We start from the raw sequence: 14,200 nt of genomic DNA on the forward strand, positions 1-14,200 counted from the left end.
TGTTGTGAAACAAAGATGGTTGAAAACTAAACTATCCCTTTAAGCATCTTGCTTGCAGTATGTGGTTGTTTTCTGGTTTCTGTATGTTATAATAGGTTTTCTACAAGTGGTTAAATCTGTTTGACGCAAGAGTTTCAGACTAAACAATGCGTCTTCACAGACGCACCGACATGGTGACATAACACATCATACCGCACACCATGGTGGCTTAATAGTGAGGAAGAAAGACGCCATTGCTCTAAGAAACAAACAAACAAGAAGTGAAGGCAGCGGGATGAGCCGCTGTAAAAAAAAAAAAAAAAAGAACAGACTCCCACAGGCTCTATCTGATCACGATCATCACTGTCTCAGACAAAGGACTCCTTCAGTCTCATCTCCTGGTCTGTCGCCAAGTCACCTCCGGACCCAACACCATGCACACAGTGTGACTCAGGTGAGGAACACATGCTGACCTGAATGAACACAAACACTCACAACACATGCTTATGTACAAAAACGCACGCAAACACTCACTCTAAAGAAACATTAGGAGCTTTCTCCTGTTCTCAATTTATTCTTCCAACTGCCCCCCTCTCCCTGCTCCGAACCCCACTCCTCCCCAAAACTTGGTTTATTAATAATGCTGCTGTATAATGCTTGCTCTGGTGAATCCCTGCGAGGCATTCCTCTAAGGCTTGTTCTGACATTGGCTGGTTGCTGGCCTACTTATACCCGGCCCTTCCAAGCCTCTATGTGGGGGATCATTGTCCCTCATTCCTCCAGGGTGTTTTTTCTTTAACAGGGTCTCCTTTGAACCTGCAGCCAAGTGAAGCCTTTTGAACGAACGGCTTCTCTTCTTGGCACTGAGCAGATTTATAATGCTGAATTTAGTCTCCGCAATTCTTATCTATTCGGCAACTTATTCAGATTTATCTCATGGAGCAAATTTGCTTATGTGCTAGCAAATCACTGGAAAGGCTTTTAACAAAAGGAGCCTGCTCATAAAATTTTAGCCTGAAGGATGCCTGAGAAGAGGACCAATTATAGACAGCTGCCTGTGCTGTCTAAAGACACACAGAAAATCTCTTTCAGACGTGTGCATGTATGCAGACACACACTCCAGCAAAGTGACGCTTCGATTCTACACAAATGTCACACCTACCTGGTTGTCTTGGAAACAGGGGGCTTGGGTGAGGCAGTAGAGCTAGGCTTGGTGGGGGTTGCAGACGCAGTCTTGGAAGCTGGTGAAGTGAACAGGAGTAAGAGAGGAGAGGAAACAAGGGGGTAGAGAAGAGGAGAGGAAACAAGGGGGTAGAGAAGAAGAAAGAAAAATGGAGAGAGGAGAGGAGAGGAAAGGAGACGAGATGAGACAAGACGAGATGAGGGAGGAGAGAGGAGGAGCAGAGGAAAACAAGGGAGGAGAGGAGACAGAGGAGGAAGAAAGGTAGGAGAGAAGAGGAGAGGAAACAAGGGAGGAGAGAGGAGAGGAAACAAGGGAGGAGTGGAGAGGAGGCAAGGTAGGAGAGAAGGAGAGATGAGCGGAAACAAGGGAGGAGAGAAGAGAGAAGAGGAAACAAGGGAGGAGTGAAGAGGAGAGGAGGCAAGGGAGGAGTGAAGAGGAGAGGAGGCAAGGTAGGATAGAAGAAGACAGAAGAGGAAACAAGGGAGAAGAGAGAAGAGGAAACAAGGAAGGAGAGGAGCGGAGGCAAGGTAAGAGTGAAGAAGAGAGGGGAGGAAACAAGGAAGGAGAGGAGAGGAGAAAGTAAAGAAACATCAGAACCATCAGAGCAGTACTGTATATGACAGTATGTATATAGTAACATATATCACAGATATAGGTCACGTCATAAGGATCTGGGGCAAAAGCATTTCTAGATTACCAGCAGTCACTGTGGCATGTGTAATATGTGTGCTCAATCCATCCTATGTGCATGTATCCGCGTGTCATCACATTACAGTCAACACTCCTCATTAGAGCAGAGCTGAGAAAACATTTCATGCTACACTTCCTGTGGATGTGTTTTTTCCCTCATAGCCTACATTCTGAATCACACTTTGTAACTTTATGTTTTGTGATGACATTTTCACCAACCTGGGGGCTTTTTAGCAGCAGCTGCAGTGGTGCTGGTTTTGACACCATTAGCAGTAGTTGTGGATGGTGTCTTTTTGGCTGCTGTTGTTCCGGTCATCGACTTTGCGCCATTGGTGGCAGGGGCAGGCCCTGTGGCTTTCTTCTCACCCACTTTGCTCTTGGAGGCTGGGGCTGCGGCCGGAGCTGTTGGTTTTTTGGAGGGAGCTGGGGTAGGGGTGGTCTTTTTGGCCGCAGCAGGTGCTGTCTTCTTAGCCACTCCATTGGTCTGGGGCTTAGACACGCCATTCGACAGGCGGTTCTGGGATGCGTTGGGCCGTGACCCAGATGTGGTCTTGGTTGCGCTGGTGGCGCCAGGTTTCGTCTTGGTTGTGGTCTTGTTGGCAGCCTTGGCTTTGGAGTCTCCTGAAGTCTTATTGCTGGGCTTATCAGCTGGGGTTTCCTTGGCCTGGTCTGGCTGGGGTTCCTCCTGGCCTGTTTCTCCTGCAGGTTGCTGTGGCATCTCCTCCTCCGCCGGACTGGCTGCCTCGTTGGGCTCCTGTCCCGCGGCTGGTGCTGCCTCATTTACTGGGTTGGATTCCAATGTTTCCATTGGCTCCAGCGCCGCCGTGGCAACCCCATCCGGCTTCATCTCCCCTTGAGTGGTAGTGGTCCGTCTCTGCAGGGCAGGGCTGACTTAGATCTCACAGGATGGCCACAGGTCTACAGGCTTTCTGAGATAGCACGGTCTGGTCTATGAAGAGACAGAATACAGTACAACACAGTCAACAGCAAGACCAGACATGAAAAGCAGTGTGTTGTCTCTACTATCAGTACATAGAGCACCAGGAATGTTGTCAGCTCCAGGAATCAGATAAAGAGATGGATTGTATCTTCTTACAGCTTCAGCATCACACACACACACAAAAAAATATTTTTATACAAGTGTCCAAGTGCTAGAAGTACGGTTGGGTACCGAACTTCGTACTTCTAAAAGTACCGACCAAATTACAGAAGTACAACAGAGTACTGATTCTCGTTAAATCCATCTGTGCCAAATTTTGGTACCTGAGAGCACATCTGGGTGAAAGCACAGATTTAGATAAGAGATGGAAGAGCTGCAAAGCGCCCCTAAGCTGGCTATGAACAAGGAAGCTCTGCAGAGCTGCAGGGGTCAAACTCAGCCAGGAAACAGAAGCCCCCCAAAGCTGGGAAGCCAGCCACAGCGCTCCACGGCTCATCCGTCAGCTTCCTAGCAACTAAAACTATTGATCTGCACCAATATTTTCGACATCTTGTCTATTTTGTTTTCCGAATTATTTTAGCTATAGGCTTGTGTCACTGCTAGAGGAGCACGTAAGTAGTAGAAAGCCAAGTAAAAAGGGGTCACTGGGTACAAGTATCGGATTACAGGTACAAGAAATGGTACCGTATCAGTTCAAAAGTGAAAGGTGCCCAACCCTAGTTAGCAGGCAAAGTGACTGTAGGATATAAATGGAACACAACATCCCATTATAATTTATTGAAAATTGAACTGTTGCATCATCCAGGAGAGGACTGAAGCCTAGCTAGGACAATGCAATACACAGAGAAAGACACAAGCACAAAAAAGGCGGTCATACAAAAACAAATCACAGCTTCATAAGTCATGCTCGGAGGGAAGCAATTAGATCAACACATTTCATATTATGTTTTCTGTCTCAGGGACCACAGGAGGAGGAGCAGAGGAGAATATGTCTCCTACTGCAAAAACAACACATTCTACAAATAGCCTTAATTAAGTTCATGCCAACTGCAATGCAGAGGCAAATGGTCCCCTCTGTGCCACTAAAAAGCTCAGTGACACACTTGGCCGGGGTGGCTGCTACGGGTTGGCTTCTTTTTTTTCCTTGGTACAAAATGGCATCAGAGTCACTAGTGTGGAAGACTAGTTTTACGGGATAGTACACTTAAGGGAGCGCAAAAAGCTTTAGCACGCAAACTGGACACACACACACACACACACACACACACATGTATATGCCACCTGTAGTAATGTTAAGACACGCATGTTTGGAATCTGCACATGCATGAGAAATGCTAAGACAGCCTGCTTCACACTATTAGGTTAAAATGGTTATAAAAAGAAAAGTAGGCTGAGGTGGGAAAAAGGCTGGAGTGTATTTGCTAAGTGGGTCAAGGCATGTACAATAAAACCAAAGATAGGCAGAGAGTTTGACTCATGGGCTGCAAACGGAGCAGTCAGCGACATGAGCAACTGAGGACAAGAAGTGGGACGTGAAGCATATGAGGCCTGATGAAGGGCAACCATCTGTAATACGAGCTGTCATACACTGTCTGCATCAATATTAAACAACTGTCTCTTATTTGGTTTCCTCAGCTACTTGCAAATGGAAGGATGAGAGGAAACGGAAAGGTTTTTACAAGTCTGAGAGAAGCAGTGAGGGAAGTGAGGGGGGGAGTAGCGGCAGGAAACTGGCTTGTCAAAGTTTACAAACAGAGCGAGGAGCCGGCTGCGCAGGAGGCTAAGTGGTGAGACAAACTCTGAGGCAACACAGAGGCCGGCCCAGAGGAAGAGGCTTGGCCTGTAGAGCATGGGAACAGTCAGAGAAGGTGGGACGGAGGGAGAAAAGAGACAGGGGAAAAACAAGATGTAAAATGAGCTCACTATTGGCTGATATTTGCTGGTCCAACTCTAAAATCCAGACAACACTAGTCATCCCAGTTTCCACTGACCTAAACGTGCACACACTCACTGTCCTATTTCTAGAGGACAGACATCATCTTTATGCCGCGAGCTTCCTGGAAACAATTCCCGCACACTCTTCATCGTCTTTCTTTCCCTCTTCCGTCATCCTTTACTCGTCTTCTAAACTAAATCTCACATGTCAAAAAAGGCCTTCTTTCATTCTCCAATGATCCTCCTTTTCTCTCAAACATTTTCCCCTCCTCGATTTCTTTCCTCCCCCACCACTACCGCTCTCCTTCCATCCCTCTGTTCTCTGTTTGCCTTTGCACAGATGGCCGGAGCAGCTGAGCAGGGCCAGAGGGGGAGAAACTGAGAAAAAAATATCCATGTATCCCAAACAACACATAAGAACAGATACACACAGCTAGTGCAACAGGCCGCCACCCAAAACAACCGAAGAGGCTGAGAGGGAGACGACGGGTAGCAGCGAAGAACAAGTCATGCCACACCCTTCTGTCACAGGGGTTTTTAAATGCCAGTGAGGCTCCAAAATGTGGACAGCTGGCTTAATTATGTGACTAACTACAACCAGTCGCAGCTTTTAGGAGAGAGGGTGGACACTGGTGGGAGTGAGTGAGGGGGAATAAAGACATTTAAATCCCAGACTGTTTTCATTTTTGTTTCAGAACCTGTGGTTCAGACTGTCTTTTATTTCTAACCTGCACTCATATTTGACTTAACTTTGAGGTGGCTAATTGCAAGGATCCAGATCTTTGAATCCACCCACTCCACAGAGTTTGAGGTTCTGATTCATCTTGCATCTTGACATGAAACAGCTGTTTCTCAGTTGAAATAAAAAACAACCGATGGGACTAATGTCGTTGTCAAGCAGGGATAACCAATGAAGAGTGATAACAACAATGGCTAGCGCTATAGACGCTGCTATCAAGGCTGTTGTCAATTATTAAATAAAGTTGGGCACTTTAACATGGGAGTCTGTGGGGACTGACTCACTCTTGGAGTCAGCCTCAAGTAGCCATTAAATGAATTGGGAGTTTTGGCACTTCTGCGTTGGCTTCACTTTTCAACCCTGGAAGTTGCCTCTTGGCTGAGACGTCAACTGCTGCTGATGTTGATTAAGCTAATGTTAGCTCCAAAAATGCCGTCACTGGCTAACGTTTTAATGTTTTTAGCTGACTCGTTTTAAAATTATAAGAGCCCTGTAAAAGGGGTCTCATATGCACTTGATGGTTACATTCATGATATCGAGCGAAATGATTTTGTGTCCCAGGCACAAAGTCAGCATCCTCACCAGCTGACGATGTATGTACAAGGCATGGAAACATAACATTACAAAAGAAAATATTTTAAGGACTAGGACTAACCAGTGTCTGACAGTATCCAGCACTGGGGCTAACTACATCATAACCACAAGTATATTTCAGACCTGTGGGAAACGAAGTTTGAGTAATACGTGGCATATCTATCAACACTGTGACCTAATTCGACCAAGCAGTGAACCAGGAAATAAGACTGTGTCCAATCACCAATCCCTCCTCTCTATGTCAGACTTTGGTGTTCTGCTCTTCCCACAGTAAACTAAAGCATCTGGCCTGGCTGTGCATTTCACTGCTACCCTACACTGCTGGTGTGTGTGTGTATGAGAGAGAGTGATAAATCCTGATTGCACGGCCACAGCCAGTAGAACATTTCTCTTTCTCCTGCAAGTCTCCAGACAGCTGTGATATTGCACTTCTCTCTCTGGCTCTATTGCTCACTCGCCTGGCCTTACGTCATTAGGACCATCAGTCAGCGGGAAGCATAAACAGGTTAGCAACTAGGGCAGGAACACACTTCAGAAACAGACTTTTTATCTACTCTCCACAGAAACTGGAGGTATGGAGGGATTTAAGACACATCACGACACTTTCACTATGTCAGCAGCCAAATAAACAGAGATGACAGTTATCCCACCCTGGCTCTCGCCTCTTTACACCCCACTGTAATTAAATTTCTCATGATTCTACCTTTCTTACAGCATCTTCCTCACCAATTCCCTACTAAACGTTCAGACTTCAGTAACTGTGACCACCATGCGGAAATCTGAACTCATTTATAAGTGCGTATTTTTCCATTTGTAAGACTTTGGACTGACATGTAATTGTTTCGTCAATGTGCTGCGACAGCTTTATATTATCTTGAATTTCAGCCCTAATTACTGCAGCACTCCCAACTGAAACATCAAACCCATTAAGGCTATTACGGGTTTTCATTAACCCTAATTAGATTGTGGAGAGTTATTGCCTTTCAAACGGACTGAGTGAGCTTTTGTTACAAGGGAACACATCTGGTGAGAGCCTATGCAGAAGCTGTAAAATGTTTGCTTAGATGGTAATGTAAGGAAATGAGGTAAAGTTCAACCTTGTCTTCAAACAGCTGGTTACAAACATCTAAATGTGCCAGTTAAATGTCTCAGTAATCGTTTAATTCTATTTATCAATGAGCGGTTTTGCTAAGAAATCCTTCTTTCTACAACCTCCTGCTTCACATTCATACAGCACATATTAGGACTGGGGCACTTTGTGGCATACTCTAGCTTTCTCCATTTACGACTAAGCAGCTTCACTACAGGAACTGGGGATTAAATGCGTTGCTGGTTCACTGGCACTTCTACCAGAGCTGCTGCTGATGGTGGATTTTCATTGCTCAAATGGGTTACGGTGAGATAACATTACCATTGCATTACACAATATTTCACTGGGGTTACATTGCTTAAGTTCTCTCTCCAATTATAATATGGACTGGGGTATTGATTCAGCCCACATCCACACTAATATGTTTTTGTTTTTAAAACTAATACAACCTCCGTCCACATGTGTATTTTGGCATCATTTCAGAAATAATCTCTGTCCATACGTGCATACCTGCAAACCCATATTGTAATACCATTCATGTACACTGAGCATGCACATGCAGGATGTAAACAGGAAGCAGATAGTCCACTCTATGGTTGGTGGCTTTGTTACAGAAAATACTACAAAGATGGTGAAAAGTAGGACTAGAGATTTCTTCGCTTGGACCACCAGAGGTGTAGGTGCCTGCGTCATTGTTTCCAAAAGTTTCTCACCCTCCAGACTGTAACAAGTTTTCCAACTTAAACGAGGTCAGCAGCATTTTCAAAAGTCTCTGTTTTACCTGTAGTCTACTAATAAGATGTGAATAAAGTTGGATCATATTCCAACTGTCTTAACACTTATATTATTATTAGGCATTCCTCCAAGAACCAAAGAAAACCCAGACTGGCTGCTCTATCACAGCATCTTCGGTCCCGCCAAGGCTACAACCTGGGCTGTAACACACAAGCTGGCATTTTAAACCCATAAGGGACAGAATGTATTCAATGACCTGAAACATAATGGCTTGTCAGTTAGAGCACATTTCCAGCAGCTGATTCCAGACAGATGGCTATGTCAGCTACACTGGGTCCATTTCAAAACATTTAGCAACAGTGCACCATGTGAAACACTTAGAACATAAAATGGCTTAATCTGAAGAGAATCGCTGTTCAAGATATTATTAACCGGACAGCCAGTCAGCTGTCCTGACCTCCTGTGGCCTGAGCAACACACAAAGGATCTGTAGGAGAAGAACTACTTCAACAGGCTGTGGTTGTTGTTCTTGGTATTCAGCTAACAACAATAGCTGGAGACAGAACTAAAAGTGAAGTGGGAGTCTCGCGCTGGTATCCTCTGGATTTGGCAGATTTTTGACTGTAAATTTCTGAATGTAGTTGACTTTGCAAAAATGTGTTTGTTGGCCTTCACAATGTGTCTAAATCATGTGGCTGCAGCTTCCAAGCAGCATCCCACTCCAAATTCCCTGCAAGCCTCAATGATGAGCTACAGAAACCGAGAACAAAGGAAACCCACACCAAAAGCAGTACTGGTCGAAGCAGAGGATCAGAAAAGACCAGTGAAGGACTGCTTTTAGCCTATCCTCACCCTCCACAAAAAAACACACTGTTTACATTCTTTGTATTATGGTGAATGAGTCACATGCTTGGTCTGATCATCAACTAGCTCTTCTCTAATGTCTTAAATGCACTTTTATCGACTAGCGTCAGTGTAACAGCTTTTGTGTGCAAGTCTATCTATCTTGTTATTACATTTGCATTTGTGCACACTGTAAGTAGACACAGTATATAACAGTGGATATTGTTTAAGTATAACTGTACTTTACATGTTTTAATACATGAAGTTTTAATTTTATCTCATACACAGCCCCTTCCTTGTTTGTACATCATTATTTTTAAAAGGATTTTGTATGACATTGTGTAAAATTTGCTTTTAGGCAAACATTGTCTGTTTTATTTCTGTTGTTGTCATTATTATTGCACTTAATAGGCCTCAAGCACTAAGCTAATGATGGGCAAGCCAGCTCTGCAAGGTGAGATCATCCTCCTAGGCATCATCCCTTCCTAATACCCACACTGGGACACAAACAAAACGTGTGTGTGTGCTCATACTCGTGTGTGTATCCCTGACACATAACAGTGTTTGAGCCTATACTGTCAATATCTGGAAGGCATCCAGCTCCGCTGAGGGATCTAAGCTTTTCTGACTGTCTAGACATAAACTCTTCTTGAATAATCAGGTCATCAGCATATTTTAACAGTAAACTGGTACTTTGACCCCCTTTTTGCTTCATGTACAATCTACTACTGTGTGCATGGGAGGAGGGAGGGGGGCATGTACATGCACTATACATGCCTGTTTAAAATAAAGCTGAAGGTTACATTCAAAGACCCACTGACAGAAAAATGCATTTCTGAATTTGGAAAAAGAAAGTAGTGCTAAGGGTAGCTGTGATTCATTATGCACATTCAAATTAGGAAGCTGCAGGGTTAGTAAGCTAAATGTTAAGTTAATGTCAAATCTGCTCTCTGGCTGTGGTGCGTGTTCATGTCTAATCACATCCACTGTCGCTGAGAAACACGGGACTCTTCGTCTTCTCCACACAAAGGCCAAAATCACAGTCCCCTGCTCATTCACTCTCTTTAGCCAACCAACCATCCCAGCATGTATCTGTGCATGAATCGCCGTGGTAGAAAGTCAGCTGTGCTTCACAGTACACAACTGTGTACACACACACACACACACACACATGTATTCTGTGAGCCTTCTTCTATCCCCGGGGCCTACTCTAAATAGTAGTCAAAGAGAGGGATTGTGGGGGAAGGAGGCAGTGGTGGTGGGGGTGGGGTGGCGGAGACGGTAGAGAAGATGCAAAAAGAAAGTGAGCTTTTGTGGCCGATGTAACACGCCGCTAACGCCGACACAAACTCGTGCAAGCTTGATAACATCCTTCAAGGCGTAACTACTGCCTCCATAAGAGGATAGAAGGTTGAAGGAAAGACATCAGCGGTGAGGGGGAGGATGCCAGTGGGTCGGGTCTGGTTTTTGAAGGCATTTTTAACGAGCAGTCAGCGGCCTCTGACCCTGTAATTGACATGCTTTTATCTCAACAAGCAGCAAACAGAAGATACTGAAGTGCTGTGCTCGCTCTTTGACACTGCTAATAAACCATCCTATTTCCTCTGACACAGCCACGGTAGCATTTATAAAGCACATCTTGTCAAATCACAAATGTCGATGTAAGAAATTGTGAGCACTGATTTTTGAAATGCTCTTCACATCAATAATAGTTTGTAAGAAATTCATGAAGTCTTTATTTGGAGGACAATGAACAAAAACATGTCTTGATATTCAGTTTCTTTTAAAAATACGTCAAAATGTCTCTCATTAATATCATACATATCCATATACTGGACATCAGTGTACCCTTTTACATCTTCCTTTCTTGCTATCAGCTCCAAACAACAGCTCCAAACTTGTCTCTTCGAGGAGCTCAACTCTGCACGATTTAGGTCTACCGTAAGCAGCTCTGCTTCAAAAATTTACTGCTCTTTTGCTTACAGTGCTGCTGCACATAGACGAGCAGGCTGATGCAAGTGGCCTCTGATTTGACGCTGTTTTACTTGTGACTGTGGCCAAAAGTTACCAAATAAGGTGGAATGTGAGTGTGTGTATCACTCCTCCTTTTTGCAAGGGGGAGAATGTCAGAATCAAGACGCCACACACTGGCATGGGGCCTGAGATTGTCCATTCAACCTACTCCAAATCACAACAGTAGTCTCAGTCAACACTTCTTACCATTTAGGGCGACTTAAGCCTGCTTTATTCTTTCTGTGTCGGCATGTCTGCAGGGGTCCTCTTTGGTTTGTGTGATGTAGGGCTGCATGATGGTGGCCAAAATGATAATCTGGATTATTCTGATCAATATTGAGATCACGATTATTTATCACCATTATTCACTGTTTTAGGGACAAAACATTTTACTGCACTTTCACATTTAAATAAACAGAGCAGTGCTTTGACTTCCATGCTGTGCTACATTCTGCTAATTCACTAATCTCTGCATCAACATTCAGGAAAGAGTTTTCTATGAGCAGAGCATGCATTTAAATGTCAATATCGTAGTCGATCATGTTCATTTTATTGTGGGAAGCCAAAATTGTGATCTTGATTAATATTTGACCAATTGCGCAGCCCTAGTGTGACGTAAATGGTGTCATCTCACCATGCCAGCAAAGGTCCAAGCAAACCCCATGTGGATGTCCGCGTGCAGTCCATTTTTTGTGACTGCATAAACTGTACGCATAGCAAGCGTGGTGACTGTGCATGCTCCAGTTACACAATATAATCTCTTATTCCACACTCCAGTAGTGTTGGTGATGTATGCACCTTAAACTGGTTTGCCATGAAGTAGAAAAAGAGGATAACAAAACGGATGCTTGTTTTGAACAGAAGTTGTGCCAGGAGATCTGCCACTGATCAATTAATTTAAGAAAATTATTGATGGATAATGGAAAAATGGTAACGCAAAGAAGATGAGTGCTGCAGGGGAGTGACATGGAGAGAGATCCATCTTAACTTGAACTGAATCAAAGTAAAAATCCTAAGCAAAGATGCCCAGCCACTGAATCTTTCAGTTACTCTCAGCCAAATCTTGGCAGAACACTAGTAACAGACTAACAGCTGCAACAGCTCACAGGCTAACACTGTTTGTACAGGTAGAGCACAAGAAATAAAGAGTTACCTCCACAGTCAATGAACCCATTTATATTAGACTGTAAACTGTCAGATAATCCCATCCTGCCTATAAAATAAACTCTCGCTTTAGGACTCATCTTTGTCAAGGAGTTATGTAACAGCGGTCCAGGATCACAGCAAAACCTTTCAAAGCCACTTCTACCCACCATCCGCAACCGCTGACTCTCCATCTCATGACACTTAGTGGGATGGTTTCTGTGCATGTCACCGCCTCGTTCTCAGCTTCAGCACACATCACTACAGCTTGCTGCAGATCTCCGGAGGACACCAAACGCATCCATGAGACAAGAGGCTGATTATAACCAAACACATCCCTGATGAGGATGTGCACAGGGATGGACGAATAGAAACTATAGGTGAGGGAGTCAGATGAAGGCTGCTGCCACTGCCTCCATCAACTTGATACTAATCACAACTCACACATTCCCCAAACACCCCCGACCTGAGGTCAGGAAACCACCTCTGTCCTGCACACAAATAAACTCCAAACAAAGCACGCTGCTCTGCATGGCATTCCCCAAAGACTGTGGGAGGGCTGAGCAGGCAGAGAGGAGGGAGAAAGGGAGGAAGCAACATGGAGGGAGAGAGACAGAGAGAGGGTAGGCTTCCATCAAAATGCTGTGAAAAGCTGTGAGTAAGAAAAAAAATCAGGCAAATTATGCAACCAAATGACTTCACAACGCTGTTATTGATGTAAGTTTTGTTTTGTCCTAACTTTTCTGTAACATCATGGTACATTATTGTTAATCTCTGCACTTTTTTCTGCATGTTTTAGGGTAAAGAAATACATTATTTTACCTGTATTTTTAGTTGCAGTTACATTGAAATAGGCTATTGTGTTTTTAATGGTGTTCATTTTTAATGCACAAACCCTACTTAAAATCATGTATAGTTTCTTGACAGTGATTTATGATATATAATGGTGTATTTGCATCTTTATTAAACAGCCTTTTGTTTTACTACCTTGTTCTCATCTAACATCTTTTTAGGAGTCTATTAACTGTAATACATAGTCCTGATTCTGACATCACACAGATTATTATTTTTTTCCCACAAGACAAATAGAGGAGGGAAGGTACTTTTGTCAGCCCCAAGTAGTGTCTGCAAGTCCTGAGAGGCACCTGATTTGGCCGCATGGTGTTGGATGATGTGCGGGGAACCTTCTTTCAACTACCGTCTGCAAGTCTTCTCTTTAGGCCCCCTTCAACCTTCACCAATAAGGTAGGGCAACCTGTATGTAGCCTTGGAGGCAAAGCCAGGAGCAAAAGCGCTCACTGCTGCTTATTGATTGCTGTCAGCATGCAGTGATAATTGAAGGCAACTCAGATCAATATTTTTATCAACTCAGATCTTCTATCATCTGAACCCCAGTAGCTGGACAGCATTTTTTCTTTATGTGCTAATTCAAAATACACATAAAAACATGTGGATGAACAGCTACTTGTGGATGTAGACAACAAAGTAAAGCTGTGAGGACAAATGTGTCTGATGCCATTAGTTAACCAGACCTACCTCTTGCACACAGCGGCAGAGCCACAACAAACAAACACACCAGTCTCCTCCCCTGCTGATTGGTCAAGTGAGCTCCTTAAAGGCGTACAGCACAGTCGTTCCCATCAATTGATTTCCAGTGAGTCAAAGAGCTGCTGCGATGCTCAATAAGACCAACTGAGCCAGAACAAAGGCCCTGCTGGGAGGAAGGAACAAGTTTTTTTTCTGTCTCCTTGTTTACTTGGCTGCTGCTAGCGTGTGTGAGATAGAGCAGCAGATTGTGCGACAGACACCTGGATCACAGAAACATGTGACCGGAAAGGGTGGCACTAATCCTGAGGACTCTGTGGAGCGTCGCACTAAGATTTCAAACTGTCCTCAAGTGAAAACTTAACTGCGTTTAAGGGATTACAGGACTATAAAAAAACATCTCACTGTAATAAAACAATACAGCAAATCAGCATCAAGGCGAGTATAACTGCCACAAATGGCAGAGAATACTGTTGTCGTCACAGTTTAGGGCTGTCCATTGTGCATGTTCAAACCACCCCCCTCCTTCCTACGAACACCAAACAAGCTGATGCACACAAAACACACATACAAACACTCGAACCCTGTCCTTCCCATGGTGCGTTCAGGCTTGGAGAAACTCGGCCCCCTGGGGACAGGCAGATTAACACATGACAGAGCTTGTTAACCCTGGACAAAGAGAGATGCTAATCTTGTACAGTCAGCCTCGACTGTCCTAAAACAGTACACAGACACACGGGGAAAGTGAGAGAGAGGGACAGAGGGAAGCCC

General features: G+C 44.2%; 1 protein-coding gene across 1 annotated transcript in view; it reads right to left on the minus strand.

Annotated features, from left to right (window-relative positions):
- wu:fb95e10 (protein piccolo) overlaps positions 1–14,200 on the minus strand; it is a 37,006-nt gene that overhangs the window by 17,167 nt on the left and 5,639 nt on the right. The window contains exons 2-3 of the mRNA XM_049560127.1: positions 2,072–2,801; positions 1,142–1,220 (exon numbers count right to left, since the gene is read on the minus strand). Coding sequence (XP_049416084.1) covers positions 1,142–1,220; positions 2,072–2,699 — 707 coding nt within the window. The 5' untranslated portion in view covers positions 2,700–2,801. The remainder of the gene's footprint in view (positions 1–1,141; positions 1,221–2,071; positions 2,802–14,200) is intronic.

Source organism: Epinephelus fuscoguttatus, linkage group LG19 (genome assembly GCF_011397635.1).
Source record: "Epinephelus fuscoguttatus linkage group LG19, E.fuscoguttatus.final_Chr_v1".
NCBI lineage: Eukaryota > Metazoa > Chordata > Actinopteri > Perciformes > Serranidae > Epinephelus > Epinephelus fuscoguttatus.